Genomic DNA, 17342 nt, shown 5'->3' with positions numbered 1-17342 from the left:
GTAGTTAAGGAAAGAAAAACGGAATACATCAGTGTCTACCATATGTGTAGAACAACACAAAGTACAAGCCAAAAGGAGTGGTCTTACAATCAACTGACAATCAAAACCTTGCATTGATTTGACCCTGAACATTCAGAGTCTGATTGACTCTTCAAACCAAAATCATCAGTGAAGAAACCGTGTACCTTTTAAGTTCTGCCTCAAACCCCATGTCCAAGTATATTACATTTCAACGTATAACAAATGAGAGAGCTCTGTCATTCAATGTGTTTTCTATGTCATCAATCTGTCAATGAAGACACAGGTGCCCCTGGGTGAACCATCACAGACTCGGGCATGTTTGCTGTGAAACTCTGGGGGGCACTGACAGACAGACTGGAGAGAATGTTGAGAATGTAGATGTTGAGCCACTGGAGCCCAGTGACTGCTGGTTTGAGAGGCAGATGTCTGCCAATGACTGTGTCCGTGACCTTGACTGTGGCTGCAGCTGTGTTCATGTTTGTGACTTTACCCAAAGCTATGCTTGAGGGCATATCCATGGTTGTGAACATAATAACCTGAGAACTGAACAGGGCTCCCCTGTGTATAGTAGGAGTGGGCCCAGCCTTCAAATGTCTTTGGTGTGGTCTCGGTAGCCTGTAGGTTGGAGGAAACTGGAGCGTAGGCTTGGACTGGGTAGAAATGATTCTGCAACCAATGAGAATGTGGAGAGATTACAGAGAGCTTATCTAACTAAACAGTGATTCTCTATCTAATAATGGGGGACCACAAGGTCCTATTGTACAGTATTCAATTACAGCTGAGGATCATCTATTGAAACTGCTCCTCATTATACTGTAGTACATCATGTACTCTGGCTTGCACCCAGCAACCATGTTAATTAATGACCTCTCGTCTTGTAGGATAAATGATGTGTCTAGTGCTTTCTCGGTACTCAGTGTGGGTGTACCATCTTCCTTCTCTTGCTCTTCTCTCTATTGATGCAGGGTCATACAGGGCATCAATGTTCAGGGGTGCAACTTTCACTGGTGATGGGGGGGACATGTCCACCTTCTGAAATTGCATTTTTGTCCCCTCCAGTTTTATCATTGAATTGTGATACAAAACAAGGCAACGGTGTGCTTTAGGGCCATGAGGACACCCCCCGAGTGGTTGGGTAGGCTGTTTGGAGTGTTTATCTCACTGGATAAAAAAATATATACATACCCCCCCACATTCTGAAATTGCATTTTTGTCCCCCCCAGATTTATAATTGAAAGGTGATACAAAACGAGGCAAAAGTGTGCTTTAGGGCCATGAGGACGCGGTTGGGTAGGCTGTTTGGAGTATTTATCTGACCGGATGAAAAAACAAACACTTCTAAAACCAAAGTTGTCCCTCAGAAGCCTGAAAGGCATCTTCTTGTCCAGCACTGATGCTCTAGCATCAGACATGTCTAGAAGTGAGTGCCAGCCCTTTCCGTATGTTTCACCAGAGCAAGATAGGGAGAATGTGTGACACAGTGATGATAGAGTTTCCAAACATCCCATTATGTTCAGCATGAGGACTCAACACACATTTCAAGCACATTATTTATTTGTATTTAACTTTTATTTAACTAGGCAAGTCAGTTAAGAACAAATTCTTATTTACAATGACGGCCTACCCTGGCCAAACCCGGACAGAGCTGGGCCAATTGTGCACCGCCCTATGGGATTCCCAATCACGACCGGATGTGATTCAGCCTGGATTCTAACCAGGGACTGTAAACTGAGATGCAGTGCCTTAGACCACAGTGCCGCACATACACATATTACCACTTAACTACACTACTAACCACACTTAAAGATGTGACATAATGCAGTGTATCATGGTTATTTTCAACCACAATAAGGTTGGAGTAAGGATATAGATCCCCCCCTGCGATGATTGGATTGCAGAGGAAGACAGTGTGTGGGACCAAAAGTGTTACGATGACCAGAAACAGCCATTTCAGGCCTAACATGGGTACGCTGACCCCAAAAAGAAAGCCCTTAACCATAAGTGAGTACACTGTGGCCATACCCATATGGGAGAGGGATACAGGAACTAACCCCTCCACTTGATTCTGGGCAGATGCACCAAACAGTACCAGCCCCAGGATTGTGTACAACACCCCTGTGCTGATAGAGAGAAACTGAAACATGAGGACCCAAACAGCGTCCACACTAAAATCAATCCCACCACAGAGGAGCACCAGAACCCCAATTCTGAGGAGTAGCTGGGTCACTGTCTTGTGGTGGAAGGAGTATGTGATGAGTTTGTGTACCACAAAGGAAGAGGAGAGGATTAAAACTGAAATAAACGGGGTGACAGACATCCGCGGCATTGATGTGTTGTGCTCTAGCTTGCTGCTGTAGCCTACTGGCACCATATGTTACATCATTAACGTTAGCTACAAGTTGTAGCAAGCTAGATAACGTTACAACAGTCCCATTCAAATTAGCTAGCTACAGAGCATATGATTCTTAAATCACTCAGTCCCTCCTTGCTAACGTACAATGCCCATTGGCAAAAACTGTAGTTCCAAGACTTTAGACATCCTCTGATAAACCGAAATATGTAGTGACAGTAAACAAAACAAATGATAGTGTAACGACTCTGGGTTTATAAGCGCGGATATCGACTCTGCCGTTCGAGCATGTTTTTGCGGCACAGTCGATAGCGCGCCAGGCCTCGGGCTAGAAGGTCGAGGTTTCGAGACCTGCTCCCTGCTGTTTCATTACAATACTATAATGACAGCAACAATGACACTTGTTAGCCTGAACTCAGGAGTAAAACTCTTGAACCTCGGGTGATCATTTTGATGCTCAGTGCATACTTGTCAAACTACTAGAGGATAATCAAGCACAATACAAAATGTCAGTTACGACACTTTCTTTCAATATTGCACAAGACTTGAGTAGCTAGCTTGCTAAACCAAAACAAAAGTACTGGACTTCCGCATTTGGATTAATCACTTTCACAACCACAAAGTTACTGTTGCGAAGTGCGCTAAGGCAGTGCTGCATTTAAAGACATTTCCACCTGCTGGCTTGTGCCTGAAATGTGATGACCAAAGAGTCCTCAACAGCTCATTTGAGTTAGATAGAAAGCTAGATAGATATATTTGATTTGACAGTTTAATAAAATAATAAAAACCGTTTAATTAAATAAAACATGTCAGGCCAGGGACAACACAATAAAGTAAACGGCTTCCATTGTGGTCCCTTAATGTTACTCAAAGTAAAACAATAATACAAATATATTTGGCAAGGAATGGTTTCTTCCTATTGATATCATGTTGGCCTATCTATGTAAAACGTCCAACCAACCATCGATACAACCATTACTCAGTCAGTAGGTTATAATAAGCACATCACGTTCGTTATTGAGCTACAACCAGTGAGAAGATGATACCACCGGCTCCAAACAAGCCTTTTTCTTGTGACGTATTATGCGCAGTCATAAAGCTGTGACCTAAAATGACGTAACCATGCATTCATTCACTACATAAACTGTGTTCAGATTTGATTTAATCTGTACAATAGTTTTCTTCACTCGGGTTGTTGCAGGTAATCTTTGGCCTTTTGTGGCACCTCCTTCCCAACATAAATATACATATATAGGGAATAGGGTGCCATTTGGGATGCCATCTTTGTGTGTGTGTCTGTGTGTGAGTCAGGATGTGTTTTGTGTCAATTCATTGATGGAAATGTTTCCCTCAGAAAGAAAGATGGATCGTAATGATGAGAGAATAAAAAGAGCTTTAAGACGCCGCCCTTATGTGGTAAATATCAAATATTTGTTTGTTTTGTCCTGTTTTTGTTATATTATCACATTTTAAATTGAGTGTTGTGTTGACAGTTGAAACCAGTGAGGGTGAACACCCCTGATTCCGTATTGTGGCCAACCGGCAAGGTGTACAGAAGGCCAAAGCCTGTAAGTCATATCTGACCTGAAACAAAAACACATACACATTAGTTATGCATTCTGCATGTACAAACTGCAGTTATCAGAATTAAAGCAAATGCAGATATCCCTATCTAACCTCATTGAATGCTGTCTTGACAGTCTACTTCAGTGCAGACCCCTCAGATCCACAAAAGGCCTGTAAGTCACCTTCAAATTCAACCACATAACAGTACTTATATTATTTATTGATACACAATTCAAGGCCAAAATGAGCAAAGCAGTGTTGAATTCATTCTTTACTGTTAACAGCCAATCATTGTGAGCTATGGGCAGGACCAAACATCTGGGGATGGATGGAGCGTCAATCCAGAGCCTCTCAGCCAGGTCAGACATCTCTGCTGTTCCCATAGAGACATAACAGATAGATCAATCTGTTGATTCATATGGCCATTTTGGTTGGCTTGGTTGAATTGACAATCATCCATTTGAGATGCTAAAGAATCCTATACTATGGTAGGTCTTTAGCCCCACCCCTAATGTTATGGGAGTTGCATTTATTGCATTTTCAGTTACCCATGTATTGCTTACTACTTGTACAACCATGTTGGATTGCCTACGTATTCTACATTTCCTTGAGGCTCAATGCCAGTGTATTCTATGGCTGCCATGAGTACATGCCTTTCTCTGTCTCCTCAGTCTGGAAGGGTGACTCGGCTGATAGAGAGAAAAAATGATGACGTGATCTCATCCTCCAGTTCTGATGACTTTTCAATCTACTCCTTCACTGACTGTGAATCGGAGGTAAAAGAGTTGTACCCTACCGTCCATGTCTTTGTTGAGCGACATCACTGTGAGGACGATGGTCTCTGACTAGTTGACTCTGATACACAGTGTGATGATGAGGATCATGAAAGGAGAACACCGCTGCTGAAAGTTGAGAATGGAAAGGTGACAAAGCTTGACGTGAGGGATATGGACGAGGATGATGATCTGTCTCTCCACTCCTTCGATGAGTCAGACTTCCTGGTAAGTTCTGCATATTAAAAACATGTATATATATAAATGGGGGATTGGAAATGATGCAGACAATTACTTATTGAGTGTAGTCATGTATCTGCAATGTGTATAGAGTAGTTAGAAAGTATTTCCACAGATTGTGTTGAACATAGCATTTTCCTATATGTTACTTTACTTTCTGGTCCTACAGGGCCCAGGGAAGGTCTCAGGTCCTGTATCTGTCAAGAATGGCCTCTCTCCTCTTGTGACCTCAGCACACCGGACCCTGGCTGAAGCACTACGCGCCCTGCCCTCTGCTGTAGGCTCTCCCTACCCAGTAAATGTCCCAAGGCCTCTGACTCTTCTCAGCCCTGTCATTATCGCTCCGCTCCGACCAGAGAACTTCCCATACCGCCACAGCCCTCGCCTGGCTCCCATCACCAACCTGAGCGAGACCGGCAGGAAGCTGCTACAGGAAATGGCTGGAGTGGCCACACAGGTGAGAGGAAATACAAGAAGGGAATATTGGCCGTAAGTCCTTCTATAGTATAGCATAAGTCCTTCTATAGTATAGTATAGCTCAAGAGAAGAGAAACCATAAGCTTACATTACTTTATCTCCTTGTCCAAAATATTCAGGAAGGGAAGGTCAATAAGAAAAAGAAGGGCAAGGCCAAAAAAGTAGTGAAACAAGAGAAGGCCAGTAAGATGCAACAGATGGGAAATGTTGGAGAAAGTAAGGAGGAGGACAAGAAAGAGGAAAAGAAGAGTCTGAGGAAGAGGTGAGGAAATAGAGGAGGGGGAAGTGGACCATAACCAGGGAATACTATACTAGAGAATTAGAGAAATATAATGAGGTAGCAGAGAAAGAGCAGCTATCTGATGTGTAAGTGCAAACTTAAGCAATAAGGCACGAGGAGGTGTGGTATATGGCCAATATATCACGGCTAAGGGCTGTTCTTACGCACGACGCAACACGGAGTACCTGGATACAGCTCTTAGCCGTGGTATATTGGCCATATACCACAAACCCCCGAGGTTCCTTATTGCTATTATTAACTGGTTACCAACGTAATTAGAGCAGTAAAAATAAATGTTTTGTCATACCCGTGGTATACGGTCTGTTATAAACTGGGTGGTTCGAGCCCTGAATGCTGATTGGCTGACAGCCGTAGTATATCAGACCGTGTACCACAGGTATGACAAAGCATTTAATTTTACTGCTCTAATTACGTTGTTAACCAGTTCATAATAGCAATAAGAAACCGTGGGGGTTTGTGGTATATGGCCAATATACCACAGCTAAGGGCTGTATCCAGGCACTCTGTGTTGTGTTGTGCATAAGTACAGCCCTTAGCTGTGGTATATTGGCCATATACCACACCCCCCCCTGCCTTATTGCTTAAATATACCACGGCTTTCAGCCTATCAGCATTCAGGGATCGAACCACCCAGTTTATAATACTATTTATTCTCCTGTGGTTTTTGATTGACAGGTTTCTTCAGTGGCTGCTGCCCAAACTGAGATGTTCAAAGAAATAATGGCCAACTATTACTTCTACCACACACACACACACACACACACACACACACACACACACACACACACACACACACACACACACACACACACACACACACACACACACACACACACACACACACACAGATTTTGAGTATTGGTTATTCCTACAACACACACAAATGTAATTTCAGAGACAGGAACTATGATTAGCAATATACATATATTGGTCTCATTCTTATATTTTGAGACATGCAGCATTATTAACACAAAAAAAGATATTGATCCCCATACAGCCTATGATAATGAGTTGGATGTACATGTTTAGGCTTGGAAATATAGCCAGGAGAAGCAGGGTCAACACCTCTACTCGTGCCATAAGTGCATGACATCTTTAGTAACCACAGAGAGATAAGACCTCTGTCTCCACAGTCTCATCCAAAGGACAGCACTAACCTTAGGGTAGTGTCACTGGTATTGGGGTCTTAGGTCTCCTATGGCCAAAGGGAAGAGAAGAGGGCCCCTTCCTGGTCTCCTTGCAATATCTGGTCTCCGACACAGAGATGGAAATCTACACCTGTTTAGACCCTGGAGGATATGGCTTCAGATGAAAGACAGCAGAGAGATGCAGAACGTGAAAGCTTCAAACACATTGATATGCAAATTCAGAACCATTGTACACTGAAGTGGAGCATGCATCTGGTCTGAAGCATGTCAAAAGAGTGCAAATGAACTGGGACTGGAGGACTGCATCACATTTAAACTAAATTAGCATGTATCTGATGTAGCTACACTCATCTGTACTTGCATTGTGCTGTTTGAAACGTGTATTTCCAATAAAGCTTTTTAAATTCCATTACATTTACATTTAAGTCATTTAGCAGACGCTCTTATCCAGAGCGACTTACAAATTGGTGCATTCACCTTATGATATCCAGTGGAACAACCACTTTACAATAGTGCATCTAACTCTTTTAAGGGGGGGGGGGGGGGTTAGAAGGATTACTTTATCCTATCCTAGGTATTCCTTAAAGAGGTGGGGTTTCAGGTGTCTCCGGAAGGTGGTGATTGACTCCGCTGACCTGGCGTCGTGAGGGAGTTTGTTCCACCATTGGGGTGCCAGAGCAGCGAACAGTTTTGACTGGGCTGAGCGGGAACTGTACTTCCTCAGAGGTAGGGAGGCGAGCAGGCCAGAGGTGGATGAACGCAGTGCCCTTGTTTGGGTGTAGGGCCTGATCAGAGCCTGAAGGTACGGAGGTGCCGTTCCCCTCACAGCTCCGTAGGCAAGCACCATGGTCTTGTAGCGGATGCGAGCTTCAACTGGAAGCCAGTGGAGAGAGCAGATTAAATTCCAATTATTTGTGTCAGACAGATTTGTCTTAATTAATTACATCAGGGGTTCTTAAACTTTTTACAGCAAGGGTATATTATTGTACTGATATTACCTCACCTGTAATCAGTGGGGGGTTTAATTCTGCTGTTCTGGACTGTATCCCACGGTAGGTGGCGGTAGTGAACCAATAAATAGTTGGATTGCTCGCCAGAAACCCAACCAGACGGGCAGACTGTTGTTACCATGCAACAAGCAGACGCTTGTGAAAGTAGGCCTACTAGCGACAAAATTGGCTAGCTAGTAAATTGCCTGCTGCTAACCATCTTTCTGCTAGATACATAGCGCGCGTGTGTATGTTGCTAGTTAAGCAAACGTTAGCTTCCTATTTAGCTAAGAATAATATTTATTAAGCCACCAACTGCAGCATAGCTAGCTAACCTAGCTAGCAAGCATCAAGAAATAAGTTCCCAACGTAACAACATGGCAGACGGCTGGAGCACCGACACGGGAGAAGCTGTCTATCGTTCCAGGGACGCTGTCAAAAACCTTCAAATTAAGTAAGTTGCAGTCAGCTTTTGTGTGGCTTTTATTCCTTACATTGCCATACAAGCAAGACACTGTCGTAAGCTAATGACGTTAACTCTGAAAGCAGATGATGAACACCCAATAACGATGACTAACCACATTCCGTGCTTGACCTGATCCTTGAGTTTGCTATGAAAACATGGCATTTAGCTAGCTAGAATCCTGTTTACTTTGTTTATATTTACAATGATGTTTACAGGATCCGTATTCAGAGAGTCACCTCCACAGCAGCCCTCTCCCAACACCTTCAGCAGCAGGTTTTGACTCAACAGGAGAGGGGAGGCATTGAGCTGGACACCCTCAACTCACAGGCTCAATCAGGTATTAATAACACATTTTTCAAACAGAAAGATGATGTTTTGAAAAATAAAGATGATGTTAGATGCTTCTTAGTTGAGTAGATGTTATTTTCGTGGTTGCTAGATATGGACCAGAACATCTTGGTTTTGTTTTCAGCCGGAGATGATGAGGAGGAGTTGGTGGTAGGCTGGCAGGAGAAGCTGTTCAGTCAGGTAGGTCCTCTACCAGTGTCCTTATAACAAATAAGAGTTTACAGTTTATAATAGTTTGATGTTGCATAGTAAGTTGTGTGTGTGTGTGTGCGTGCGTGCGTGCAGTATGAAGTGGTTTTGTTTCAGAGTGAGTCAGTATGCCAGACTCCACTGGAGAGACAATACCACACAGAGATCATGGCTCTGGAGCGGACCAGGGGCAGACGGAACCGCAGGATTTTTACCTACACCGATTTTGACCGCTTCACCAATTGGGAAGGGGTGGGTTTCTACTGAATCTCCATTTCATTAATGTTTTTCAAAACAATCCATCCTGGACAGATGTAAATCCTCAAGAGGAGTGGGTTGTCCAGTATTGTAGTAGCATTTACCTAATTTCTGTCCCAAAGAAACGTTAGTGTTTTAAAGCTCTTTTTGATATACTCATTACAGCATTCCCAGAGTATGGTGACGCAGGTCAAGTCCAATCCTACCTTCCTGGCAGAAAGGATGGCCAACGTCAGACATAGACGCCAGGACAGACGCCCAGTGTAGGTCCCTGTTACTCACCAAAGTGAATTATTATTATTATTAAAGTGAATGAAATTGAACCAACATTGAAGCATAATGTGCTGCTTTGAAGACAAACAGTGTACCGGTATGTTCATATTGGAATGTTCATTACACCATACCCTTATATGCAAAATGTGTTTGTGGTATTCTGTTGGTCTGCAGTGACAGCACCGTCCCCAAGTCCAGGCTGATTACCTGGGAGCCCTCGGAGGACTTTATGAAGACCAGCCACGTGGTCAACACACCTGTACAGACCATGCACATCATGGGGGACCTGGGACCACCAGGCAAGTGAGTAGCACAAGGGGGAAAAACCACTATGTAGCCTATGCACTTATTACACTGCTTTGTATGTAATAACTTTGAAGTACATTCCAATTCAGGAATTGAAAAGTGCCATTGTATTCTTGTATTCCTCAGACTTGGCCAAAAGGAGAAGGAATGCTTGTTGTGCACGATAAGAGCAGATGGAAATGGAGTGGTTACCATCAAACCAGACTTCAACAAAGCCAAGGAGCCCTACAGGCAAGTGACCCGCACCCGCTGAAGTCAAAATGTTTTACCCCTAGCTCAAATAAGGGTCACTCACTTGGGAGCAGAATACATACAGTACAAGCCATTGACTGTGTTATGATACTGTGTGTTTGTGCCCAGAGTTGAGACGGAGGGGGAGAAGAGGGAAGTGTGGCGTCTAACCCTAGAGAACGTGTCAGAAGGCATCAGACCAGAGGAGAAGGAACGGGAACAGCGCATGTATAAAGACGTGAGTGACTGAGTGTGTAGTGTTATTCACTGTTGATGCACTGTAATAATACTTGTATTATAGTTCACCCCAAATTGAAAACTTGGCAGATGGTTTTGTAACCCAAAGTGGCCTAATGTCAGATTTGTCCTTATGCATGTACATACAGTACACTGATGAAATATTATTATAGCCTTTCAGGCAGGTTAGTCTTTTCTATGATGATGACCTCTCCTGTCTTTTTCTCCTTTCAGCTTTATGTACGTCATAAAGACTACCTCAACAGCTTGGTTGGCCAGGACTTTGAAATGGTATGTATGTAGTCTGTGACAGATCCTTAACACAAGTTGTTTAATCAGCGAAGGTCATCTGCGGTATTAGCTCAGTATTTGGTCATTCAATTAAGCACTAATGCTCAGAAACCCATACATTTCAGGGTTTTGGTGAAACGCCAAGTCAATGTATGAAATTATGGGATGGATTAAATCTATGTGTTTGTGTCCTTCAGCCACCCCCTGGAATTCTGCGTCTGTTGGTGAATGGAGAAATAGGTAAGTAATGGGAGAGACAGTTATAATATGACTTTTCAATATACTGTATTTTAAAATAGACACTTCCTTAAGTCTCCTGTAGTGACCATTTCTCTGCTCTCCAGACTCAGCCAAAGGCTTTGAATATGACAACTTATACGTCCACTTTTTTCTGGAGCTGCCCCACAGTGAGTCAAAATAAACTGTCACCTTTATGGAGAAAAATATCCCACTTCTTACACATATTATCAATATACTATTACACATATTGTCAATATACTGTATGTCTTTTACATCATTTAACTTTGTACGCTCTATTTACAACTAAATTCCTGTCTCTTTAGAGAATATAGCTGGTTGTTTTTAACAAGCTGTTTTCAACTAACCCTACCTTTCCTGTCCTGCCTAGATTGGTCCACTCTGCCATTCCACTCTCTCTCTGGCGTGACTCAGACATGTCGCACAAAGACCATAGGAAAGGTGGGGACATACTTCAGGTCTTCACATTAATCTATGTTCTTATTACAGACATAGGCAAATATCTGAACATGCTTTTATTATGCTTGCAGGACGACGTGGCTTTCTTCAGCTACCCTTTCAGCTTTGAGGCATTCTTCAGGAGAGAGGATGAGACAGAGGGTGAATTTGCATTGTATTCCCTCTTTCCACATTTTGTTACGTTACAGCCTTAATCTAAAATGGATGAAATATTTTTTCCCCTAATCAATCTACACACAATAACCCATAATGACAAAGTGAAAACCGATCCTATTCATATCCTTTGCTATGAGACTCGAAATTGAGCTCAGTTGCATCCTGTTTCCATTGATTGTCCTTGAGATGTTTCTACAACTTGATTGGAGTCCACCTGTGGTAAATTCAATTGATTGGACATGATTTGGAAAGACACACACCTGTCTATATAAGGTCCCACAATTGACAGTGCATGTCAGAGCAAAAACTGAGCCATAAGGTCGAAGGAATTGTCCGTAGAGCTCAGACACAGGATTGTGTCGAGGCACAGATCTGGGGAGGGTACCAAAACATTTCTGCAGCATTGAAGGTCCCCAAAAACACAGTGGCATCCATCATTGTTAAATAGAAGAAGTTTGGAACCCCCAAAACTCTTCCTAGAGCTGGCTGCCCGGCCAAACTGAGCAATCGGGGACGAAGAGCCTTGGTCAGGGAGGTGACCAAGAACCCTATGGTCACTCTGACAGAGCTCCAGAGTTCCTCTGTGGAGATGGGAGAAACTTCCAGAAAGACAACCATCTCTGCAGCACTCCCCCAATCGGGCCTTTATGGTAGAGAGGCCAGACGGAAGCCACTCCTCAATAAAAGGCACATGACAGCTCGCTTGGAGTTTGCACCTAAAGGCACCTAAAGGACTCTAAGAGCATGAGAAACAAGATCCTCTGGTCTGATGAAACCAAGATTCAACTCTTTGGCCTGAATGCCAAGCGTCACGCCTGGAGGAAACCAGGCACCGCTCATCACTTGGCCAAGCGTGGTGGTGGCAGCATCATGCTGTGGGGCTGTTTTTCAGCGGCAGGGACTGGGAGACTAATCAGGCTTGAGGGAAAGATGAACGGAGCAAAGTACAGAGAGATCCTTGACGCAAACCTGCTCCAGAGCGCTCAGGACCTCAGACGGTTCACCTTCCAACAGGACAACGCAGGAGTGGCTTTGGGACAAGTCTCTGAATGTCCTTGAGTGGCCCAGCCAAAGCCCGGACTTGAACCTGATCGAACATCTCTGGAGAGACCTGAAATTAGCTGTGCAGCAACGCTCCCCATCCAACCTGACAGAGCTTGAGAGGATCTGCAGAGAAGAATGGTATAAACTCAAATACAGGTGTGCCAAGCTTGTAGCGTCATACCCAAAAATACTGTAATTGCTGCCATAGGTGTTTAAACAAAGTACTGAGTAAAGGGTCTGAATACTTATGTAAATTTTATTTATTTAGAAACGTTTCTAAAGCCCTCTTTTTACTTTGTCATTATGGGGTATTGTGTGTAGATTGATGGAAAAAAACATTGGAATCAATTTTAGAATAAGGCTGTAACGTAACAAAATGTGGAAAAAGTGAAGGGGTCTGAATACTTTACAAATGCACTATTATATTGTATTTATATCAAAATAAATATTTAATTTATATTGTATTCCTAAACATAATTATTATAAAATTGTATTTGTACCAGGCATTTTCAGGGCTCCATGCATTTTATCATAGCATTTCTTCATATGGCATTTCTTTAATTTTCCTGCTAATTATTTTGTCATAGAATCCCTCCCCCAATGGCCAGTTCTGTACTTCAAAGTCCTCTCCCTGGACTTCTGGCAGCGCTACAGAAATGAAGGCTATGGCTACCTGGTCCTTCCTTCCACCCCTGGTAAGATGTGTATAGAGCATGGTGCTGTTCAATGACAGTCAGAATTGTTTTCTGAAAGTAGCGTAAATTATGATCTACTCTGGCTGTGTGTGTCTGTATTCCATAGGGAAGCATACAATAACATGTCATACGTGGAGACCACTCCAGACGGGAACAGTGTCAGAACTGAGACGCTTCTTCATTGGTGGATCCCCTGAGCTGGAGGACTACAGTTACGTCAGAGTCCCAGGAACCTTCAAGGTACAAAAAAAATACTGCAATTCTCTGAATGAAGTCCTGAAAACACTGACTTCGAAGAGAAGTATTTAAATACAAATCTAGCTAACGCTGTCTGTGTAGGGAGAGAGGCTGAGTCGCTTTGGCTTCCGCACACAGACCACAGGCAGCGTCACCTTCAACCTCCATTGTATCCAGCACGCCAGGTGAGTCTGGTTCAAGTCAAGACTTCTGTTGGTTGCACAGATGAAAATACCACATTGAATATTTACAGATTATTTATGAGGGGTCTACAGTATTATGTTCTTTTAGTATGGGGTAAAGCAGCAGAATGAAAAAGGTTCAGACTTCTAGAGATCTGGATTCTTTCCATTTGGGCCATATTTTCTCTGTTGTTTGTTTGACATCACTCTGCTTGTCTTTTGTGAAGGGCATTTGTTGATGCCAGCACCTTGAAGAAGAGGAGGCAGAGTGTGCTGGACCAGCTGGGAGGCTTCAGTCAGCAAGGTTCTGTCTATAATGTCCTGGGTAAGGAATGTAATGTCCAAATACAAATCATTGAGAAAGAATAACAAAATGTCAAGATGCTGGTACACAATATGCTGAGTGAAAGAAAGTACAGTAGTCTGGTAAACAATGGATTTGTGCTCTAATTGGCAGAGGCATTCCAGAGGGCCAGGAGACGGATGCAGGAGGCCAGAGAGAGTCTTCCCAGAGATCTCATAAACACTACAGCCCAACAAAACTCTGAGTCCACTGCATAGACACGTACATAGTTTACATACAGTAGGCAGCACAGCGTTCACCTGTAAGAAAATGCTGGGGAAATTCCATCTCCCTGTTCAACAGCCATCTGTTTATGGTCTGTAATTATTACTATGCATGTACACCTGTATATACTGAATATATCAAACATTAGGAACGCCTTCCTAATATTGAGTTGGACCCCCCCCCCCCCCCCTTTTACTGAGACAGCCTAAATTCGTCGGGGCATGGACTCTACAAGGTGTTGAAAGCGTTTCACAGGGATGCTGGCCCATGTTGACTCCAATGCTTCCCACAGTTGTGTCAAGATGGCTGGATTTCATTTGGGTGGTGGACCATTCTTGATATACACGGGAAACTGTTGAGCGTGAAAAACCCAGCAGCGTTGCAGTTCTTGACACAAACCAGTGTGCCTGCCACTACCATACACCGTTCAAAGGCACTTAAATGTTTTTGTCTTGCCCATTCACAATCGTCTCCAGGCTTAAAACTTCTTATTTAACCTGTCTCCTCCCCTTCATCTACACAGATTTGAAGGGGATTTAAAAGTAACATCAATAAGGGATCATAGCGTTCACCTTCATTCACCTGGTCAGTCTATGTCATGGAAAGAGTAGGTGTTCTTAATGTTTTGTATACTAATTGTATATGTGCTTCTGATACAGTATTTTAAGAGCGACTTTATAGCGCGGTGTCAGATGATAAAGTATTTTCCATGTTTTGTTATCATAGTTTGTCAATTGATTTTATAATAAAACTAAGATATACCTATTTTAGATTCACATCTTAAAAAAGGAAAACGTCTTTGAGGCTTTCTATACCTTCTTTTCCCATGATTTGTATGAAACATTACTCTGCTATCATTTGGTCAAATACATGTTTACCTTTGGGAGAAATGAGATGAGCACAGGTCTACCTAGTAAAGTCCAGGTTGTATCAAGCCTGTACTGGCATAAGATGAGACTCGTCACTCTTCTCCTCTCATCTCTCTTCTTTTCCCCCTACGGTGTGTGCAGCTCACTGCTGAGCGTGTCTCAATCCCATGTGTAGCAAAGTGTCCGAGAGGAGTGAGGGTGCCAGGAAACTGTCAGTGCTGGCGCTCCCCTCTGCCCGTCTGGACATCTGCTGCACCTGCCAGCCCTGCTGGCACCGCCACAGAGTGGCCTGGCGCTGGCCATGGTGTGAACACGGTCTGTCTCCCTCTCCTAAGTAAACTTTATACATTACAAACATCTTATAGTTGGTTGTCCTGATGGATACTTGCTAGCAATATAATGCAGGCAGTGACATGTGTATACATTACCAGTCAAAAGTTTGGACACACCTACTTATTTAAGGGTTTTTCTTAATTTTTTACTATTTTCTACATTGTAGAATAGTGAAGACATCAAACTATGAAATAACACATGGAATCATGTAGTAACCAATTTTTTTTTAAACAAATCAAAATATATTTGAGATGTGAGATTCTTCAAAGTAGCCACCCTTTGCCTTGATGACAGCTTTGCACACTCTTGGCATTCTCTCAACCAGCTTCATGAGGTAGTCATCTGGAATGCATTTCAATTAACAGGTATGCCTTTTTAAAAGTGAATTTGTGGAATTTCTTTCCTTAATGCGTTTAAGCCAATCAGTTGTTGTGACAAGGTAGGAGTGGTATACAGAAGATAGTCCTATTTGGTAAAAGACCAAGTCCATATTATGGCAAGAACAGCTCAAATAACCAAAGAAAAACGACAGACCATCATTACTTTAAGACATGAAGGTCAATCGATCCAGAACATTTTAAGAACTTTTAAAGTTTCTTCAAGTGCAGTCGCAAAAACCATCAATCGCTGTGAGGAAACTGGCTTTCATGTGGACCGCCACAGGAAAGGAAGTCCCAGAGTTACCTCTGCTGCAGAGGACAAGTTCATTAGAGTTACCAGCCTCAGAAATTGCAGCCCAAATAAATGCTTCACAGAGTTCAAGTAACAGACGAATCTCAACATCAACTGTTCAGAGGAGACTGCGTGATTCAGACCTTCATGGTTGAATTGCTACAAAGAAACCGATACTAAAGGACACCAATAAGAAGAAGAGACTTGCTTGGGCCAAGAAACATGAACAATGGACATTAGACCGGTAGAAATCTGTCCTTGGTCTGATGAGTCCAAATTTGAGATTTTTGGTTCCAACCGCTGTGTCGTTGTGAGACGCAGAGTAGGTGAACACATGCTCTCCGCATGTGTAGTTCCCACCATGGAGGAGGAGGTGTGATTGTGTGGGGGAGCTTTTTTGTTTTTTTCTCATTCTGGTGTTTTTTATGCTCAGAATTTGCTTAGAACTGCATCAAAACCTCAGGAAAGGCGGTAGGGTATTCATGCATTTCTTTCCATCGACTCAAATCCATAAACAAATCATCTAAACTCATTGACGCATGGCCTTTTCTGAATCCAGTCACTGTTAATGAACAGGGTCAGCATAGGTGTCGCTGCTTTGCCTAGCTTTTGATGCATTGAGCCGATTTTCATATTATGCGTATTGCCTAAATGTGTGTGTATTGCCTGGACACATTTGGGCGAGTCTGCATAATTTGGCACTCGCATCCCTTGAACTGAACAAAGCTAGATAGTAAAAATAACCTGACAAATGGACACTACTATACTGCACCTCTAAAATTGTCCAAGTTGGAATAATGAAACGGACGTGCCATTTGGAGGGTTCAAAGAGTGGATCCTCAACTGTAATTACATTTATGACGAGACTGAGGCAGCATACAAGACGTGACTTTATTCATGACAGGCAAGGCAACCACCATCTCCCTCACTGCTAGCTGTAGGGCATGTGAACAGTGAGTACTGGACTGTCCACTTGTCTGAAACATCATTACCAATTAATACTTACCCTGACTTTTACACATCTTGGTCATTTACTTTTGCTTTGTGGCCGTATTGAGAATGGAGCTTCTCCTGCCACTCAGTGCGGGCCTGAACCTTGGCTTTAACAAGATGGATGCAACTAACTACAGTACACTACAACCATTGTATGTGCGTGGCTTACCTGCTGTGTGCATGCAGAATAAAATAATGAACATGGGGTCCTGCCTTCTACAACACTGTCATACAGAGGTTCAGCAGACGAATGGACTTAATTTACAAGGTAGGCCTAAATGCATTTTTCTTTGCAATTTGCAGGTTAGGCTTTTATTGACTCATGAGAAGAATAGACAACATCCCTTTGAATGCATTTGATTTATCAAGCTAGAATTTAGTTTTGATGAGCCACTTTTTACGTTTTGAACTG

At 42.9% G+C, this 17342-nt stretch overlaps 2 protein-coding genes across 2 annotated transcripts; one reads left to right on the top strand and one right to left on the bottom strand.

Moving 5' to 3' along the window:
* Positions 1-607: 607 nt before the first annotated feature.
* On the bottom strand, positions 608-2750 carry LOC139564714 (rhomboid domain-containing protein 2-like). The gene is made up of 3 exons (XM_071384521.1): positions 1797-2750; positions 1358-1479; positions 608-687 (listed from the first exon to the last, which is right to left on the bottom strand). Exons 1-3 carry the CDS (start codon positions 2390-2392, stop codon positions 608-610), a joined length of 798 nt encoding a protein of 265 aa, XP_071240622.1. The 5' UTR covers positions 2393-2750.
* A 5237-nt stretch (positions 2751-7987) lies between these two features.
* On the top strand, positions 7988-14828 carry mks1 (MKS transition zone complex subunit 1). Its single transcript, XM_071327784.1, has 18 exons — positions 7988-8319; positions 8547-8668; positions 8804-8859; positions 8965-9120; positions 9292-9389; positions 9574-9702; positions 9832-9936; positions 10066-10174; positions 10408-10464; positions 10662-10704; positions 10809-10871; positions 11093-11163; positions 11253-11322; positions 12969-13076; positions 13183-13316; positions 13416-13498; positions 13723-13820; positions 13953-14828. Exons 1-18 carry the CDS (start codon positions 8243-8245, stop codon positions 14054-14056), a joined length of 1683 nt encoding a protein of 560 aa, XP_071183885.1. The 5' UTR covers positions 7988-8242; the 3' UTR covers positions 14057-14828.
* The last annotated feature ends 2514 nt before the right edge of the window (positions 14829-17342 follow it).

Source organism: Salvelinus alpinus, chromosome 1, assembly GCF_045679555.1.
Source record: "Salvelinus alpinus chromosome 1, SLU_Salpinus.1, whole genome shotgun sequence".
In the NCBI taxonomy this organism is placed as follows: Eukaryota; Metazoa; Chordata; class Actinopteri; order Salmoniformes; family Salmonidae; genus Salvelinus; species Salvelinus alpinus.
The sequence above is the reverse complement of the archived record's forward strand: the minus strand, read 5'-3'. Positions and strand labels throughout refer to the sequence as shown.

What these genes read in the sequence shown, in the direction of transcription:
- LOC139564714 (XM_071384521.1), bottom strand. Translation starts at nt 2,392, where the DNA reads ATGGTGCCAGTAGGCTACAGCAGCAAGCTAGAGCACAACACATCAATG. An exon ending in GTTAGTAGTGTAGTTAAGTG is followed by an intron (nt 1,480 to 1,796) that starts GTAATATGTGTA and finishes ATTCTCCCTATC; the next exon opens with TTGCTCTGGTGAAACATACG. An exon ending in GGACAACTTTGGTTTTAGAA is followed by an intron (nt 688 to 1,357) that starts GTGTTTGTTTTT and finishes CATTGGTTGCAG; the next exon opens with AATCATTTCTACCCAGTCCA.
- mks1 (XM_071327784.1), top strand. Translation starts at nt 8,243, where the DNA reads ATGGCAGACGGCTGGAGCACCGACACGGGAGAAGCTGTCTATCGTTCC. An exon ending in AAAGCCAAGGAGCCCTACAG is followed by an intron (nt 9,937 to 10,065) that starts GCAAGTGACCCG and finishes GTTTGTGCCCAG; the next exon opens with AGTTGAGACGGAGGGGGAGA. An exon ending in CATTGTATCCAGCACGCCAG is followed by an intron (nt 13,499 to 13,722) that starts GTGAGTCTGGTT and finishes TCTTTTGTGAAG; the next exon opens with GGCATTTGTTGATGCCAGCA.